The 18,649-nt window shown below is 42.3% G+C and overlaps 2 protein-coding genes across 13 annotated transcripts in view; one reads left to right on the top strand and one right to left on the bottom strand.

The window, feature by feature from the left end:
- Window positions 1-1,313, bottom strand: part of NAA16 (N-alpha-acetyltransferase 16, NatA auxiliary subunit) — a 61,659-nt gene extending 60,346 nt beyond the window's left edge. For all 3 annotated transcript variants that reach the window (XR_003960137.4, XM_072928557.1, XM_002196266.7), the window contains exon 1: window positions 657-1,313. Coding sequence is in view for 2 of the 3 variants with exons in the window: in XM_072928557.1 (XP_072784658.1) it covers window positions 657-1,313 (657 nt within the window). In the remaining variant the exon portion in view is untranslated. The remainder of the gene's footprint in view (window positions 1-656) is intronic.
- On the top strand, window positions 87-18,198 carry MTRF1 (mitochondrial translation release factor 1). 10 transcript variants are annotated; one of them, XM_072928618.1, is made up of 10 exons: window positions 87-674; window positions 7,518-7,976; window positions 10,492-10,583; window positions 11,411-11,558; window positions 11,703-11,810; window positions 11,899-12,071; window positions 13,230-13,347; window positions 14,472-14,608; window positions 16,266-16,364; window positions 17,981-18,198. In XM_072928618.1, the coding sequence occupies exons 2-10, from the start codon at window positions 7,541-7,543 to the stop codon at window positions 18,098-18,100; spliced, it is 1,431 nt and encodes a 476-aa protein (XP_072784719.1). In that variant the 5' UTR covers window positions 87-674; window positions 7,518-7,540; the 3' UTR covers window positions 18,101-18,198. The 10 variants fall into 10 exon arrangements, with proteins under 10 accessions (XP_072784719.1, XP_072784715.1, XP_072784718.1 ...); XM_072928614.1 differs by having other exon boundaries at window positions 153-732; XM_072928617.1 differs by lacking the exon at window positions 87-674 and adding an exon at window positions 1,274-1,421.
- The last annotated feature ends 451 nt before the right edge of the window (window positions 18,199-18,649 follow it).

Genomic DNA, 18,649 nt, shown 5'->3' with positions numbered 1-18,649 from the left:
AAAGGAGATGAGACAAGTCCTCCAAAGTACGCATAGAAGCAGAATACTTCATTCCACCGCACGTCTTCAACTACGCTGAAAACTGCTGAGCGAGCGAACTACTTTTAACGCGATCCCTACACTGAAACTGACGCTCTCGCTGGAAATGAAGTGCAGACGGGAATCAACCAAGCAACTGCAAATCCTGCTACACTCGCACCGTGCTTCGAGGTCTTCTCCTTCCGCGCTGCGCGGGGAGGGGAGCGGGGGCGGCGGCGCAGCCCCGGCTGCCCCGCGTTCCCCGCGGCGGGCGGGAGGAAGGCGCTCGGCGGCCCGGGGAGCTGCCTGGCCCCCTCCCTCCTTCCCGCCCTCCCGCGGCCGGGGGCCACACCAGCCCTTCCCGGCCGCCAACACGAGCAGGGGTGGCTCGCCCGGCCTGCTCGGCGGGCCCCAGACAAAGGAAGGAAGGAAGCGAGGACGAACCGGGGCGAGGAGGCGACGGCAGCGCGGCTCCCCCCGGCGAGCGCGGCCGCCGCGTCCGTGTGCGCTCAGCCGGGGCCAACTCCGGCGGCGGGCGAAGTGACCCGGAGGGCACCGAGCGAGGCCGGCGAGCCGGAGGGAAGAGGAGGGAGAAGCGGCGGCGGGAGGAGGAGAGAGGAGCGGGGCCGGTGGCTCACCAGGATCCGCTTGAAGAGGTTGCTCTCCTTGGGCGGCAGCGGCACGGACGGCATGGCGCGGGCGGCCCTGGGACAGGCACGGCTGGCGGGGGTGGGGGCGGCCCGGGAGGGGCGGCTGTCGGTACGAGGGACGGGAGGAGGGGGGGGGGGTGGGGGAGCGCCGGGGAGGAAAAGCCCGAACTCGGCGGGGTGGCGGCGGCGGCACTTTAACTCATAGCCCTGCGCCGCCCGCCCTCCCCGCCGGCTCCCCCGGGCCCCTCTGCGCAGCTGCCGGGGCGCCTCGCCGCCCGCCTGACGCTGCAAAATGGCCGCCGGGGGCTCCTTGGCGCAGGCGCAGCGCCGCTCCCCCTCACGGACGCCCCTTTCGCCCGCCCGGCCGCAGGGCACGGAGTGGGGATTCCTTCCGCGATTCCCTGGGCGATTCCCGGAGTGGCGGCTGAAGCGCTGCGCTCCCGGCGCTCGAGCGGCCGCTTCGGAGAGCCAGGCTGCCCGCAAGCCTGGGAGGGAGGGAGGCGGCGTTGGGAAGGAGCGCAGCCTCTGTCGGCGGCGGGGCTCGGAGAGGCTCTGCGGGCTTGCAGTGCCCTGGCTGGTATTTAAGGAAACAACAGCAAACTTGGCAGCCAGGCTTCGAGCAAGCAGGGACGGCCCCCGTCGCATTAAGGCATTTTCAGCAGTCGGTTATGTAAAACTTCCCGACACCATCGTGCGTCCATAGAACAACGGCGTTTTTTCATCGCTTGGCTCCTTCACCGAAGGAGGTCTAAGGTCTTTTTTTTTTTTTTCTTGTTATTCCCGAAAATCATTCTTAAAAACTAAACCAAATCAAAACCGCCAAAAACCAGGAACGCTAAAACTACATGGTCTAGGGCATTACTTAGAAGGAAAATTGGTTAAACTGTCAGGGTTGCAATCAATTAAAAAGACATCTTATAGGGGAATTAAACTAGAAAATAAACTAAAATTGACTGCAATTAAAATACCTGTTTACATAATTAACCTTTTAAAATATTACCTATATTTTGGCATTTATTTCAAAATATATTAGTTCTGTAATGGTATGGTTACCCACCGACAGTCGCAGATGAAGAACATGATAGATATCCCCAGGTAAAGCAAGTGTGTGTGAAACAGTAACTCACAAGAGCCAATTAGAAAATCTGTGTACTTAGTATATGTTATTTGGTACTCGGTGGGCAGATGGCTATGAGACTGAAGATCCCAAGCAGCATGTCCTTGACTTGACACAAGCCTTGCTGAAGCTGATGACATGATAGCTGCTTTCCTTTCCGGCTAACAGAGGGAACAAAATAGCAGACAATTTCTTGGAAGAGAGTAACCTGCATGTCAGCCTAATAACTTGAGGACTAATAAATTAAAAAAAAAATAAAAAAGATTAAAAAAAAGTGGTATATTTAGGAAGCTTCCTGAGATGAAAATAGCAAAGATGAGAAGGTATAGGCCCTATAGTTCTTTATAGCTGAGCCATAAGCCTATGGATGCTTTTAGTGAATGGTTGTTGGTTTCCATAGTGTTTTGTTAATCTGTCTAGATGTATGGTCTGTCATAAGGAATATCTCTATTGTGTTTATTTCTCACTTTTTTGTTCTGGCATGCTTCTAATGATGTCAGTCAGCAGGGTCACCGATCACAGTATGTGTGTTTTACACATGCAGTACCTAATTCACTGTTCTTTCTGCTATATGCTGTAGTAGTGCTGCATTGGGTATCTGATTGTTACAAAGCAGGAGTATTACTTTGAGGTATGGCAGCCTTGGCTTTGCCCTGCAGCATAATTTTTAGAGCCTGTTTGTACCACATAATGTCTTCAGCACTTCTAACAACTAGCTGAAGCCTTGACTCTATGGACCCTAGTTTCTGTCTTGGCAGAAGACATATTATGCCTCTGGTTGGGTTGAATGACTGAATGATAAACCAATGCATCATGGAGACTGGTCAGACAAATATTGTGCTAGGTGGACCTTTGATCTAAAGCAATAAGGCTGGTCTTGATAGCGAAAGGTCTCTGTTTCCCGATAGTCCAAACACTGGAAAGAATGCTGTCTGAAAGTAGGCAAATTGCAAATAAAAGGCAGGGGTTCAATTTGCATCTAGATGTGTCCATATTAAAAGTCTGTTAAAAGCAGCAAGAAAAGGAAAGCAGGGAGGCAATAAAAGAAACATTTGTAGGCTAGCTGGGAGAGAATAAACAAAGAAATGAGCTTTGTGGGAAGGCAGAGCTCCAACTGAAAGTGAGGTTTGGGAGCACAGTCAAGAAAACTTCTTGTCATTTAATCCCACTGTGCTGGGCAAAACAAAGCTCTCTCTACAGGCTTTGTTATTAAACAGGACTGTATTCAAGATGCGTATGATTCTGTCACCATTTTTTCCTTCTAACAGAAAGATTTCAGAAGCCTGAACTGTTGGGGCTGAAAGGGGGGAACAATATTGAAGTGTTGCATACATTGTAACAAGTTTGCTATTTTTGCGGTGTGTATCGCTTTGCTCCTGTGGAAGTTGCGGGGAGATGCTCGCACACCACTAAACCCAGTTAGGGCCCCTGGGTGAAGAAGGGCCCCTGTATGGGCATGGACCTGCCTTCAAGCCAAGCATGTTGCAAGGCCTGGAGCTTGTTCTGTCTGTTGAACCATCCATTTGCCTCTAGTTTCTAAATTGGCAGGTTAATAATGCCAGGTTTTAAAGTACAGGACCACCATATCTGTCCCAAAGCCGCAGAACCCAGCTGTCTTCCTGCTGTCACTCTTCCTTTCTGCACCCAGTGTCACTGTGGACTGCTGAGGAAGGTGCTGGCACCCTGCCCCAGATAGGCCATGCCCCATAACCCCTTATGCTCACCAGCTCTATCAGCAGCTGCTATTTCAGCCATGCAGGTTTTAAGGCATCTAAATAAACTGTGAGAGGGGTAGAAGCAGATTTCATGTTCATACTCAGTTCCCATGCTGCAGTCTAAAAGCCCAGGGTAAACTTAGGGAAAGAATGTATCTTACATGTTTTGAGTATGAGATGCATGGACAGGTCCTGTGGTGGATGGTCCCTAGCAGCCCTGCTGGCTGCACAGAGTCCATCTCTTGTCTTGGCTGTGTAGCCCCTGTGTGCTTTGCTGCCTGGTAGAGAGGGAGCAGGACTTTCTTACAGTCTCTATTTTGACACTTAAGTTAGAACATTCACCCACAAGGCATAATAAACACTGAACATAATCGTGTTTAATCAGAGGATTTAATACAAGAATCATTACTTGCTGGAGTAGAAGCTGATTTGATTTCCTTGGCCTACCTTCTTCTTTTAAAACCAGTTTTGCAGCATGAGGTCTACTGGCAGTTTCAGATTATTAGGTTCTTGGTTGTCCTCCCAGAGAAGACCTTCCCAATACTTTTAAGTATCAAATTGCGTATTTAGAGTACCAATGCAAGTACAATTTTATTATTTCATTTCACTGAGCCCCAGAAGTCATAGTGGAAGCAGAGTGAGGTGTCTGGGAATGGTGTCTGGCTGATGGCATCTCTAATGGCACATCACTGTGGGCTCAGGCCTGGGGAAGATTTCATGGTGCTGTTTCCTGTGGCCCTTCCTGTGGACCAACTCCAGGGTGGGTCCTGTTCTCTGGAAGTGGTTTTCCATCTGTCTGCCTTGCCTCCTGTACCCACAGGTAGAGAAGAGCCAGAACCTGTCCTCAGGCCCAAACAAGCGGTTAGTTGTCATTCAGATGCTGAGCTTTGATCCAAATCCTACCCATTGATTGGTCCCATTTTCAGTCTTTTAGAATATTTACCACACCAAATTCCGGTGATGCTTTACATGCCAAATACAAAAGTTCTACCTTTTTCTTTTCCTTTTTTTTTTTTTTTAATTTTGTAGAATGATAGTAGCTGAGAATAGAGGTATTTTGGTATAACAGGTATAAAAAGACATTGGTTAAGTATTTTTAAAATTTTAATTAGGGAGGTAATGATATAATGTTTAAGAATAGCTTTTAAAATATCCACATACCTAGTATGTTTTAAAACATACTTTCTGAGGAAGCAGCTAACTAGCATAGTCATAAGCAGAATGGTAATTTTTATTAATATTTTTTTTTTGCCTTTAGTAGAATAGTAATAATTCAATTTAAGTAGAATTGAATAGTGAGCTCTGACACAAAGTGGAGCTTAATGTTATTTTATTCAGATGTCTCTGAAATGAGTCTTTTACTGAGCAGATTCGAAGGGCGGACGCTGCCTTTGCGGCCGGCGGGGCTCGGGCGCTGCCGCGCGGTGCAGGCGGCGGCGGGGCACGGGAAGCGCGTTTTCCCGCAGGAATGCTGGGATGGGCGTGCGCCCGCTGCGCTTCCCGTCTGCCGCGGGCCGGGCCGGGCCGGGAGCCCTGCGGCCTCCGGGCGTGCGGATGGTGAGTGCCGGAGCCCCCGCCCCGCCGGTGCTCCTGCCTCTGCTGCCCGCTCCTGCCGCCCCTCTCTCCCCGCTCCTGCCTCTTTTCCCCGCTCCTGCCTCTCCCTGCCCCGCCAGCCCCGCCGCGGGCCGGGCTGCCGGGCGCTCCCTGCTGTCGGGGGCTTGGCCCGTGGTGGGAGGCAGGGGTGTGTGGGAGGTGCTCTGGGGGCTCGAGCTGTTCCCGATCCAGTCGGCGAGCATTGCAGTACCTCCTCCTGCCGTGCACCTGCGAATTCCTATGTGCCTGAGTGCTGCTGCATGGCGTCTTTGGTTGTTAGAAATGCATTTTATAACCTCTGAAAGAGTTCGCAAGATTGAGAACTCTTTCCTGTCTTGAAATTATTTTTTTTAATTATTATTTTAATTGGACAATTACAGTTGCCACATTCGCTTACTTGTTTTTGATTTGTGGTGTGCACGAGGTAGTTTTAATCATATTTAAAAGTTATTAAAATCTAGTTTGAAGATCATTTAATAGGTCATCTAACGCTCATAGCTCTGTAAAAGTTAGAGGTCTGTTTATTTTTATGGAAATAAGGTGTGGCAGCCCCACTCTGAGAAGGAGATACTTTTCTTATTTAACATAGCAAAATTACTTTGAAACTTCTAACTTCCTTGAAGGTCGGTGTTATTTCATTACTCTTACTCTTCTTTTTTTTTCTTTCTGTGAGCTCAGGCAAAGCAACACATCAAATTTGTTATTATTTGAGTACATTGCTTCTTAACTACACCAGTAAAAGTTAGCTAGATGGTTGTAATTAATATGTTTAATGAATTAATTAAAATAAAACAATATTTTGAAATTGAGTTGATGATGGTCAGCACTTAGCCAAAGAACAGTGGGCCATGCCGATCTGGAGCAAGTCCATATTTATCAACAGAATTAGGTCTTTTGGAACTGAGTCCACTCATGCCTAAATCCAGGATCATAGATGATGAGCCTGATTTGTGCCTTTTGCTGTGTTCCTGGTGAAAGGAACAGGATCCCTCTGCTGCAGCTGGTTTTAGTCACTATAGCAATCCAGGAGGGCTATAATTTGCTTTCTGTACATTGAAAGTCTTGAAGCTGCTGCTGTGGATTCGATAGCACCTGCTGGCTGGGGAGTCTGGGGAGGGTACAGAAATAGAATAAGGTCCTTGCCTCCTTCTGTAGTTAGTAAAACAAGCACTCAGACAAGATGCAGTATTTCTGGTTTTACTGGATATTGCTCGCTCTTCATTGTGGACAAATGGATGAAAGCAAATAGGTGAGAATAATGGGTGAGATGAGTAGTTAGAGTGTCACAGTTAATTTGTTAGTAAAATGCATGAAGATGCACAGAAGGTCTTGTCACTGAAGAATAAAAAGTAATTTTACTTTGTCAGGAAACTGAAATGTGTTTCCAGGTGATCTTGTTACAAAAAGGTTCATGCTATTATTTTCTCAAACCCCGCTTTTTTGTAAAAATCAGTGGGCAGATGGGACCGTGTCACTGGGGGGGTTACTGGGAATGCTTCTTTGTATGTTAAACCTTTTCTGTGTGAGTAGCCCTAGAGTAAGTGTGATCTTAATGTAGTCTTCCTGGTAGAGCCTTACGCTCCAATATGAAATTTTAGAGCACCATAGTAATTCATAATGTAGTTTGCAATGTTGATGATATAAAATGAAGAGGAAATTATCTTTCATAGAGCAGTAGTAATGCTAAGTGGAGCCTGGGTAATATAAAACTTTAGGCCAAATATCTCAGAAAAATACAGGAGTTGTATTTCAGAGTACCTGCTTCTTACTCACTTTTTGGATGGAAAATATTATGTTGGTTACGTGTAAATATATCACAGTAAGGAGTATACAAGGGACGTAAAGCAGTTCTCCTGTCTTCTTCATATATGAGTGAGTGATTTTTTTTTAAGTGCATTGTAGTCCTCTTGACTGATCTGTTGTGTGGTCATCTAATAATGTCCTTCTTTTATGGTAGTGGATATAATTTGTCACGTAATTCTGGACATTTCTTATATTCTCTTTATAGAATTCTTTACCTGTAGTATTGATTTGTTTTCTCAGCAACATTTTTCTTTCATCAGTAAGGCATGAAATGGTTGGATTTTTGCAAGGAGACATATGGCAAAATAAAGCTAATGTCTGTAAAGCCTTATACATAGGAGCTTTTTAGTAGTATAAATAAACTGTTTGAGGAGGGGAGAGAAAAGACTTTTCCAACCCTCAGTCAGTACAATGGTAGTGATAAGAGCTGCTGGTTTAAACTGGGACTAAAACAGGAATAGTTTTGTGCATGACAGTTGCATTTGTGTTGTAATCAAACCAGGATATGGGCTTGATACCATCCTTGTGTTCATTTTTTGTGTTTGTTTTTTTTTTTTAATAGAATGTTTTCTTTTTCTAGATAACAACACTGGCCAATGTACTGTGAACTTTTAATTTCAGGTGGTGGAAAAATAAGAAACAAAATGAAACCTTTCCAAAAGGTCTGCCTTTTCAAGAGCTTGCTTGCCAATTGCTGCTGTCACAGCCAACTTGACAGCTGTCTTCTCCCTCCTGTTGTAAAGAAGATAGGCTGCACGGTGGGACTACACAACCATGGATTTTGGAGGCCAAAGCCTTTAATGGACACATCTAGATTCACTCTGTCTTTTAAGAGTTGGCACAGGAAAAACCACCAGGATTCTCAAGCTTTGTGGAAGCATGAGGCTGTGCAGAAGTATCTGGAGTCTCTCAGCAAGGAATATCAGCAGGTTAGTCATCAGTTAAGTGCGCACTCATTAAATGACTTCGAGCAAAGAACCCTGAGGAGAAGATGTGCCGATCTGTCCCCCATTGCAGCTGCATTTCAAGAAATCAAAGAGGCTGAAAGAGAAGTTCAGGAGTTAGAAGCGATGTGCACAGGTAAAGGAAAACACATCTACTTGCTTGCTTCAGAACACCAGCTGTGCTTGTGATAAATTTCATTGCCCAGCCTTTGAGGAAAGCTTGTGAGTAAGTTCAGCCAGCCCTGGAACACTCCCTGGTCCTCCCTTCTCCTGGGGACTTGTGTGCTGCAAAGGCTTTCTGCATCCACATCCTTCTGTTTTTCATCTCACCTCACTTTAATTTGAGGTCTTAATATGGTAATTTTGGGAGAATAGGGATTGTTTGAAACCTCAGCGATACCCGTCTAACAGAAATAGTTGGGAAGTGTTCGTTTTGAGGTTATTTTTTGGTAGAACTGAGAGAAGTTTGAAAGGAAAAAAAAAATAGCGAGGCTAAAACCTTTGATAGATGCAGACCTCAGCCGTGTTATTTAAAATGGGATTCCACCTGACCAGTTCAGTGATATTTATTGAGCAAATGACATGAACTTTCATTAGGCTCTGAGTTGTCAGCTTCCAATTTAAATGGCAAAAGCTAATATTTCTTTGAAAATATTTGGGGAATAAAAAATGATGGTTGTTTAAGAAGCTGCTGTTTTTCAATAGCCTGGTACAGTAGAAGTTGTGGTAAAAGAGATTTAAAACTTTTAACTGGTTTTTGTACCATTTAGGAATAAGAAAGTACAGAGGGAATAAATAAAAGAATTTACAAAATAAGTAATGGTGCAACATTTGGGAAAAAGCCCCAGTATTGTTACAAGTGTGAGGAGGTGCACACAGCAGGAAGGAAAAAATGGCACCCATTCTGCTACTATGGTAAGTATTAATCCCAGAGAGAGAAACGCTGACCTGAAGAGAAAGGGGTTTAAATTTAATTAAAGCAGTGAAGGAGGGGAAAATCAAAGGACAGGAGAAATCAGTGCTCAGCAGTGTAAATGGAAGAGGACAAAAGTTCATGGTGCTTTTCAGTGAGAGAGACAAGGGGTGTGGACAAAACAGTAAGAGACATACTGAAATAAAGATGTAAATGTAACTTATTTAGATGGGTAGAAAACATTTGTATATTTTAGTTCTAGAAATAAATAGATGTTTGTGCTTTTGGGAAATAAAAAGGTTATTTAAACTATTTTAATCCTCAACCCTCTCTAATTCTCTTCACTGGAGAAAAGAGGAGAAAGAGTGAAGGAGACAAGGTACAAAAATTTAATGCTGAAAAATAAATGTTATTGAAATATTTAAAAAGTATTAAGAAAAGTCTGGAAAATTCATATTTCAACTTAGGCTGGTTTTGGATCAAAGTAATATAATGAAGAATTTTCCTAATTCCATAAATTATGATGTGGAGGGATGGAGTGAGTTCTAGTTGAAAGAAGGAAAAAGAATGGTAAAAAATTACAGCAAATAAATGAATTAAATAGAGCCAAATTATTCTGTCTGTACCATTTATTCTGTGGCCAAGTTAAAACACAGATGTCTCCTTCATTTGGCTGTTACCTGTTTTCCACTTAGCTCCCTAACTGACCCTCTTCTCTCCTGAGAAGAGTCAGAAATCTGAATTCCTGACAATTGATGTAGGATTTTATATTTGCAACACTCAATGAAGCAGAAAAATATTTCCCAGTTTCCCTCTGGTGCTGTGAGTCACAAGATAGGTTAAGTTAATTCTGTTTTGAAGGGAGGTAGGAATGGGATACCAATCCTTTGAACCTTAGGTCACCATCAGACCATCTCTCAGTGTGTTGACAGTATTTAATTTTATACTGTTTATCTAACTGATCGATAAACATACTTTTTGGACCAGCTAGAAGTGATTGAGAGTCCAGTTTTATGCTGCATCTGAGACAAATCTGTGGTTTCCATACTGGCTACTAGGTAGAAGATTTTCACCTTCTCTTTGTTGCTTTGTTCCATCATGCTTACTCCCAGCTGCTCAAAGCTGGCTTCAGCCATTCCCTCCTAATTTGTGTTGATAATTGTCCCATTGTTATTTAAATCTAGTTCAACTTGGCTTGGTAAAAATGTGCGCTTATTCAACCAGACTTGGTTTTTCATTTCAGTGAGTAAAATTGCTCACTTTCTGGTGAGTAGAAGAGTGGAAAGAAAGATGAAAAGTAGAAGGGGTTCCCTGTTTCAGCAGTGACAGGTTTTCCACTTGACTCCAACTGTCTTCCAAATTTTTACTTGGCGTATAATCTATTGCTAACTGATCAGCATTTTTTGTTACTGTAAGCTGGAGCCTCCACAGCAGAAAAGGGTTGGAGCTTCTGTGAGCTTTACCTGAGAATGCGTTGTAGTTTGTTAGTAAGTTCTAAAATGGGGGAAGGAGCAGTCTAATCACAGGTAAAATATCTGCTACTCCTTCTAGAACACCTGGAAAATATGATCATTGAGTTAGCAAAGTGCATCCTAGCTTGGGCTGCTCTCATTTAAGTATCTCACGCTGGCAAAACATTACTAGCTTTGCTGTGCTGCAGCGCATGTCTTTGGACAGCTGTGTTATAGTTTGCTCTAGGTGACAATGGCTAACATCTGCTCCTGTTGTTCGAATTTAGAACTAGACAGCAGAGATGAGAAACAACTTCTAGAGCTTGCCTTAGAAGAGAAGGAAAGCCTGGATAAAAAAATGAACATGTTGTGCAGAAAGGTGAGCCTGAGGTAAAATTTTACAGCTCTGTAAATAAAGATGTCAGAAAACCTTTCCTCTGTGATCTTACCAATAGATTCTGACACTTGAGTTTGAAACAGAAGTCCAGCTTCTGTATTCTCCCTGAAAAGAAGTGTCAACATTAATTACTAATAAGCTTCTTAGTGACAATTGTGTCTTAGGACATGATTGAGTAATTTCTCTTGCTTGCTTGTCTGTCTGCAAATGCTGAAGGGGATTTAAAAAGTGTTGGGTCTGTGCTACTAAGATTTGACATAACATCCTAGTAACTGTTTGTGGCAGTGGAGCGTGCACTCTTGAAGGATTTCTGATTGGAATTTTCAGTCCTTCATTTTCTCTTCAGCTGACAGCATTCCATGAGTGGGGAAAATAAAAGCAAAGAAGTTGAAACAATTCACTGGACACCATTGTGTTTGGGCTCATTTCTATACTCAGACTGAAATAATATGAAATGTGACTTTCTGAAAAATAAGATTAATGCAAAAACTGGTTGAGTTAGCTAATAACTTTGTCTTCATAAGTAGCCGGGAGTGGTGTTGACCTGTGGTGTGCACCTGACTTGGCAGGACCAGATTTTCAGCTAGCTTTCATGTGGATGCACTAGCATCTCGCATTTCCACACTGACTGCACTGAGTTGCAATGGTCATTGGACAGTTTTTAGTCCGATTTAACTAGCTTGCCAAAGGAAGTCAGTGATTGTGTGTGCTCAGGCTGTGGCAATTGTGAAGCCTGGCTGTAAATTTGATTAACAGAAGATCCAAGGTCATGACAGAGATAATGGTGTTCTTTTTTTTTTTTTTTTCAGCTTTTCCAGCTTCTAGTGCCAAAGGAAAAATATGATAGAAGTTCTGTCATATTAGAAGTGACAGCTGGCAGAACAACTGGAGGTCAGCAAAGACCCTACAGTGAAGACTACTTCCAACCTACGTCCAATTCCATTAAACCTCTTATGGGTTATTCTTAATGCTTTTTTTATACTTTACCGGCATAAAGTAATACTTTCTAAAGATGATCATTAACCTGCCTAATGACTGGAGTTAGAGTTGCAGATAAATCTAAAAACTGTTGTTTATGTTGTAATGCTTTTTAATTTTTAGGGGACATCTGCCAACAGTTCACTAAAGAAATGTTCGACATGTACCAGAGCTATGCTGACTACAAACGTTGGACCTTTGACATCGTGAACTATACACCGGCTGAGATAGGTACAGCAGTTCTTCAGAGATTCCAAGGCCATGGAATTGAAAGCAGTGTTTCTCTGCTGTATTTGTCACACACTCTTTGTCTCTCCAGGAGGCTTGCATCATGCTGCTGCTCATATTTCAGGAGAGAATGTCTACAGGCATCTGAAATATGAAGGAGGGACTCACCGAGTCCAGCGAATCCCTGAGACGGGTATGTCATCAAGAATGCAGCGTATTCACACTGGGACAATGTCAGTCATTGTCCTCCCTCAGCCAGAGGAGGTAAGCTGTTCACTGGTTTGGTAAGGTGGTGCTGAACCCCTGCTCACCCATTCTGGCTTTGGAATAGGTGTAAAACCATGTTACTGTTTTGGGGGATTTCACTGATAACCAAGTGCTTTGTGCAAATCCCAGCAAAAGAACCACAAGTGCTCTGAGACTGGGAGGTGATAGTCCTTGGCACTCTACCTTACATGTACAAATGGATCATCAGAAGCAACTTTGCAGAGATTTGCTGTTGCCTGAAATGGCATGTGAGTGAGTGATCATTTAATTAAGTATTCCAGGCCCAACACTGACAAGGCTCACTGCTATGAGTAAGCCAATTTTAAATTACATCAGGTACTAAGACACAGAATATATCCAAGAAAATACTCAGTGTTGCATAGTAATGTGATTCTGTACATGCTTTTGATTTTTTTTGTTTAATGTAAATTATCGGTGTCCTTCTCTTGTAAAACAAGGACAGTCTTCTTTGAATGTGAATGAGTGTGTTGTCTAGTCTGTCTGAGATCTCACTAATACCAACAGTTCTAACTTAGACCACCAATTTACACAAAAAAATACACAAAACCAGATCCTGTAGGCTTTTCCTGCACCTTCTCCTGCTTCTTTGTAATACTTTCCTTGCAACATTGATCAGATCTGAATGTTCTTTTCCCATCCACTGAGCTCAAACTATGATCCAGGTCATCATGGACTCCTGTTTCCAGTGTAGTAATCCTTACTTGAATGGATCCTATTTTCTCTTCAGATGATTCTAAGTACTGTTGCAATAATCATTCAGGCTTGGCTCATAAACAAGATCCTTGCAATGCTGTCTAGAAGTGGTTTTTAAATATTTGCTTATTTCTTGGCCTCTCTGCCACAACTAGTGATTCTGAAAAACAGTGATTGTGTTTTGTTTGACACACACACATACCTTGTTTTGTGGAGGACCTGGAGTAAGAGTTTGAAAAGCTAAGTGAAATCTTTAAGGCATCATTTGCTTTTCAGAGATATTTGACACTGCATTTTTTAAATTATAATGATTATGACTGTTACTTAGGACAGTTGTAAAGGAGCAAATTTTTGAGAAATTATTTCTTATTAATGCTGAGTGTCACTGATGTCCAAATGTTTTTAGAATGAGCAGGAAGTAGTAATTTTCTTTGATTCTAGGTTGATGTTAAAGTGGATCCCAAAGATTTGCGTATAGATACGTTCAGAGCCAAAGGAGCAGGAGGGCAACATGTTAACAAAACTGATAGTGCTGTGAGGATTGTGCACCTTCCTACAGGTAAGTCTGGCTGTACTTTGCACTTCTCATTACACTGAATCTGTATCTTGAAAAGGAAGCTTGTGATTCTGCAGGTTGTTTCTTTCAGGGCTAGGCCTTATACCAAGAAAGGAGAAGTAGCCCCTTCTGTTTCTGTCGCTCATGTAGCCAGGCAATGTAAGAAAGGGGCTGTATACCAGGGCCACAATGATTATGCCAGTTGTCTTCAAAGGGGGTGTTTCATGAATACACTGACTTTCAAGGATGAAAGAACAAATGGAGGGTGACAGGGATGGGGTAGAAAATGTAAATAATTTGCCCTGTGTGCTCTGTACCTTCAGCAGTATCAAGGACATGCTTAGCCTAGCAGGAATCTGTGTAGTTACATGACTGATTAAAAAGAAGGCTTGAAGATCTTCATTCCATACTAGATAATGCTATCATATGTTGGATAGAAAGGAAAGTGTATATTGATGGGAAGGTACTGTGTAGACTGGACCACTGTCTTTTTTGGGATTTGTTTTATTGAAACTTGCTGAGCTTCACTCTGTAAGATACAGAATCACTTTAGGTACGTGAAATTGACCTGAAAACAGCTATTCCATATATGCCTTTTTCATTCAGAAATCAAATGAGAAGTTGATTTCTTTTCAAGACTTAAAGGTCTTGTTTTATCTCCTTTTTCATAATTTAGTTCAAGACTCACCAGTGTTGATTAGGCACCCCTTTCTCCTAGAATAATGAATTTTCCAGTCTTAGCTTATCTGGGCTAAGATTTTAAAAACTTGTGTTACACTCTTTTAAACATCTTCTTGTGGACTGTGGACTCAAATTGCATTTTTTACATATGACAGCTAATTGGAGTGAGCCCAGTTTCTAGAGGCAATGTCAGAAATTTGTTTGCTTAATGAGATTTTAAAATATCACTGACTTTTCTGTAGCACATAACAAAACCCCCCGGTGCAGCTGTGACAAGTTTAAAAACACACTAATGGTTCTGGCTAGTGTGTTAAAATGACTTTTTATCCCACAGCTGAAAGGCCCTACAAACCAGCACTCCAGTAGGTTTCATTTGCCTAGTGTGTTGGAATTAATTCAGCTTGTTTGTTCTTTGTTCTAATGGGCTCTTGGATGCCTGTGTGAAGGACTGGCGGTTGAGTGCCAGCAGGAGCGGTCACAACAGCTGAACAAGGAAATAGCTCTGCGGACACTGAGAGCTAAGCTGTACCAGCAGCTCGTTGAAAAGCAGCTCAGTCAAGAGCAGAGCGCCAGGAAGCTGCAGGTGAGGCAAGTGGTGCCTGAGATCTGGAGAGGGTGTTGTGTTGTGTTGTAGGTTTGTTTCTGATCTCTCTGGGTGATGGGGACAGAGCAAGTGAGAATGTGTGTCTAACTAGGGGTCCTTACAAGGGAGGAGAATCTTGTACTTCAAAATGGTAAGTCTGCCTTTACTTACCCCAGTGCAATGGTATTGTAGACTTCTCAGGCAGTGAAAAGAGACATCAACCGTGGCTGGAAAGAAGGGTCAACAGGCCGAAATTTTTCAAAAGGGAAAATTCAACATTGTGTACTGAATGCCCCTGTTAAGGCCAGAGTTACAGAAACTAAGCATCAGTAGAAAGTTACATTCAAAGAAAACTATTGCATGAAGTAGTTTTCCAGTAGATCTGGAGTTCTCAGAAGTTTCTAAAGGAGAGTATTTTAAGGCCATACAGAGGTTTTGAGAGAAACAAGTAAATGACAAAACTGCCACTATGCAATTAAGTAGCAGCTGATTTGATACTGTTTAGGTAACCCTTTGAGGAAGAAACAGTTTCTGGAAGAGTTAGCTCAAGTTGGGCTGCATTTCTCTCAAAATGTCCTGTCATTCTTTTCCCATTCTTTGAGTGTTTTCCCATTTGTGGTTCAAACTTCAATAGTGATCTATTGGAATAAAAATGCTTCAGAATCAGGGAATTACTCAGTACTCCAGATTTTCCAGCCCAGCTATTTAGTCACTTATTTCAGGTTGCATTTAAGTGTATTGTCCCTGCAGATTATTAACCCCAATGTGAGCAGTGAGTGTCCCAGACTGAAAACAGTGAGCCATTTATCTCTTGTTATTAATTTCAGTGTGAGAGCCTTCAAAGCTGCATAAAGGATTTATATTTCTGATTTTATGTTTATATTTATATTTTTAAATATTTATGTTTATATACATTTATATTTCTAGTGTGGAAAATCAGTCAGAAGTTAATTACCTTTCCTAGTGTTTCAGAATTTATTCAAAAAATTCCGCATTCTAAAATACACTTGTTGAGTGCAGATGAAATTTTCACCAAAGGCCACTGAAACAGACACATATTTATTTATCTGAGTGCTTTTTAGCATTTAATTCTCCATTTTAGCAGAGACCACAGTGTTTAGTGAAGTGTTTAATCCCAACAGTGCTACTTTTGGGTTTCTGCTTAAAGTTAAAATTGCTGTTTGCACTTTCACACTTTACCACTAGAGGGTAACTTAACTTCTTACTCTTAATCTAAGTCTCTTTTGGTGCTAATTTCCAACAGCCACACACAGCTGCTTCCATTATTAATGGAGCCTAATTTCATTATTTTGTGTGGAAGATACAAACCCCCCTCCCCCCAGTATACCCCACTTGTATCTTTCTTGAAGTAAGGACTTTCGTACCTTACACAACCTTTGAGAGTTATGTGGTTCTTTCAGCTACAGAGTTAGAACAGGAATGTGCTAGAGGATATAGAAACTTAGTCTGTGATACAGAATCACAGTTCAGTAATGCCACAATATTTTTAAAAATCTCATGTGCCAAGCCAGTGACCACTAGGTTGGCAGTTGGAACAGGCTGATCCATTACAGTTTATTTTAAGCATCCTATTCTAGAGAAGTATTTGGGGTTTTTTTAAACACAACAGATTTTGTTTTTTCCTGCTTTGCTGCAGTTGGGAACAAGAGCCCAGTCAGAGAGAATTCGTACTTACAACTTCACCCAGGACAGAGTGACTGACCACAGGATCTCATATGATGCCCGCAATATTAAGGTAAGGGTTCCTTATGAGGGTATTTAGATACTCACATTTACCATTAAAAAGAAGAAATTAACTTAGTGAGTACAACTTAAGATATAGATGTCTATATGTAAAGAAAGTAGCCAGTTGTGCTCTGACAGAACACTAGATTTAGAAACTTTAAACTTTCTTTCCTGCCTTCTTGTAGTCTTGGAGATTACTGGCACAGGCTGTAGCTCACTGGCCTACTTTGTGTGTTTTTCTCCTACTGTGTGAGTGGAAAGTGACCCAGCATGTAGTCCTCAATAAAATCCATGAGTCCTTTGGCCAAACTGGCCAAGTGACACTTGAGATTCTTGAAGCATCCAAAGTAAGAAGTACATCCAAACCAAAAACCTGATAGGAAGGACTTTTTATTTTTGTTAGGCCATTCTTTCCTCTTCCTAATGCTGGAGAAAAGAATGAGAAAAACTTTTATGTTGCATCACAGGCCACAGTTAAAAGAAACTGAAATTTAATGTTTTCGTTTTAAGATTTTCTGAGTAAATGGTCTGCATATGGTTTCAATCTTATTGATTGTTCAACCTGGAAAAGAGAAAGCTTTGGAGTGACCTAATTGCTGCCTTCCAGTACTCAAAGGGAGCCTATAAGAAAGAGGGAGATTTTTGCAAGAGCATGTAGTGACAGGACAAGGGGGAATGGCTTCAAACTAAACTAGGGTATATTTAGATTAGATATTAGGAAAATTTTCTTTACTGTGAGGGTGGAAAGACACTAGAGCAGGTTGCCCAGTGAAGTTGTGGATGCCTCTTCTCTGGAAGTGTTCAAGGCCAAGTTGGAGGGCCTTTGAGCAGCTTGGTCTAGTGAAAAGTGTCCCTGCCCATGGCAGGAGGGGCTGGAATTGGATGATCTTTACTGTACATTCCAAGCCAATCTATGATTCTGTTTATTGGGTTTTTTTTTACAATTGGAAAAAAACCCTAATAATGGATTTTTTGTATTAAATTTATGAAAAACAAAGTTTAGAGTGATCCCTCAATATTTTGGCTTAGGTCTCCAGTTTGCTCTAAGTGCTGTTGTATAAGGAGCAGTGCTTTTCAAACTGTACCCACAGGTGTCCTGGGTAACTCCAGAGAATGCAGGGCATACTGAATTTGCAATGGTTCACAGTTAATGGAGTGCAGAACACCATGGCAGAGAAAATAGTTCCATGACTGCATAAAAGTGGCTTTTGTTAGCCAGTTACTTAGTGTTTGGATCTTTCTTGAGTGAAACTGGAACCATAAATTGCCTGACAAAAGTTAATCAAGCTTTGCTTGCAAAACAGCCTCACTCTTGCCATGGACAACAGTAGTTGAATGAGGTTCTTCAATCTTAGATTGTTCTTGCAGGGAATTTTCATGTGGGTGCATGGCTTACATGAAAGTAGGGGATTAGCTGCTTTTGTTGCCAGAATCCATGTGCCTTGCAGGCAGGCAGCTGATGTCCTGCTGCTGTCCACCACTGCTGCTTTCACATGGGAGGGACTTGCAAGGATGACCAAGTGGAGGGACTGCAGGCAAAGTGCATTTTAGGGGTTTGAGTACTTGGTGTTTCAGAATAATGCTGAAGGACAGTCAGTAATGCTTTTGTCTGCTTTTTTTTCATAGGAAATTCTAAGTGGGAAAGAAGCACTGGATAAGCTCATCAACAGACTATTGGAGTTTGCAGAGATAGAGGCTGTTACCCAGTATCTAGAAAATTTGCAGGCTTTAGAAGGAGGAGGCTGAAGACCTCAACTAGAATTAAAAATGAATTGTTGTGTTTGGCAGCTGAATAAAACAGATGTGTTTCTTAGATGATTAAAACCTATTTCTCTGTTTTTCAATGTGTGATACTATTCTTTTTGTATCTTGGTGCAAGTGGGTTGAATTTATTGCAGCAGCCCTGGCAAAAAAGCATCAGCTTGGAGTTCCGTGTGCACTTCCTCCTGTCTTGGCAGCTGGGCTTTGGTAAGCTGGTATCCTTCTCTTGACAGTATCACAGCTGGAAAGGCACAGAATTGTGGTGATGGAGCAGAATAAATACCACATAGTGCACTTTTTGTTTGGTGGTGGGAGAGATGTTCCTCTCCAGGTGAAAGAAACTGAGCTCCCCTAACATAGTCTAGAACCTGGCCTCATGAATACTATTTATTTTTTGTCACTCGCTGTGTGAGCTTCCTAAATTAAATCCCTTAGAAATAATTTTGTAATATGATGCATTATTTTTTTAGAGTTAAATACACAAAAGCAAAGGGAGTGAAAGGGTCAGAATGTTAAAAGAGAAGCCTGTTAAAT

This window comes from Taeniopygia guttata, chromosome 1 (assembly GCF_048771995.1).
Source record: "Taeniopygia guttata chromosome 1, bTaeGut7.mat, whole genome shotgun sequence".
NCBI classification, from domain to species: Eukaryota; Metazoa; Chordata; class Aves; order Passeriformes; family Estrildidae; genus Taeniopygia; species Taeniopygia guttata.
The sequence above is the reverse complement of the archived record's forward strand: the minus strand, read 5'-3'. Positions and strand labels throughout refer to the sequence as shown.

Coding starts and splice junctions, on each gene's coding strand:
- MTRF1 (XM_072928611.1), top strand. CDS start 4,823: ATGTTATTTTATTCAGATGTCTCTGAAATGAGTCTTTTACTGAGCAGA. Junction 10,584..11,410: donor TGAACATGTTGTGCAGAAAG/GTGAGCCTGAGG, acceptor TTTTTTTTTCAG/CTTTTCCAGCTTCTAGTGCC. Junction 13,348..14,471: donor GATTGTGCACCTTCCTACAG/GTAAGTCTGGCT, acceptor GCCTGTGTGAAG/GACTGGCGGTTGAGTGCCAG.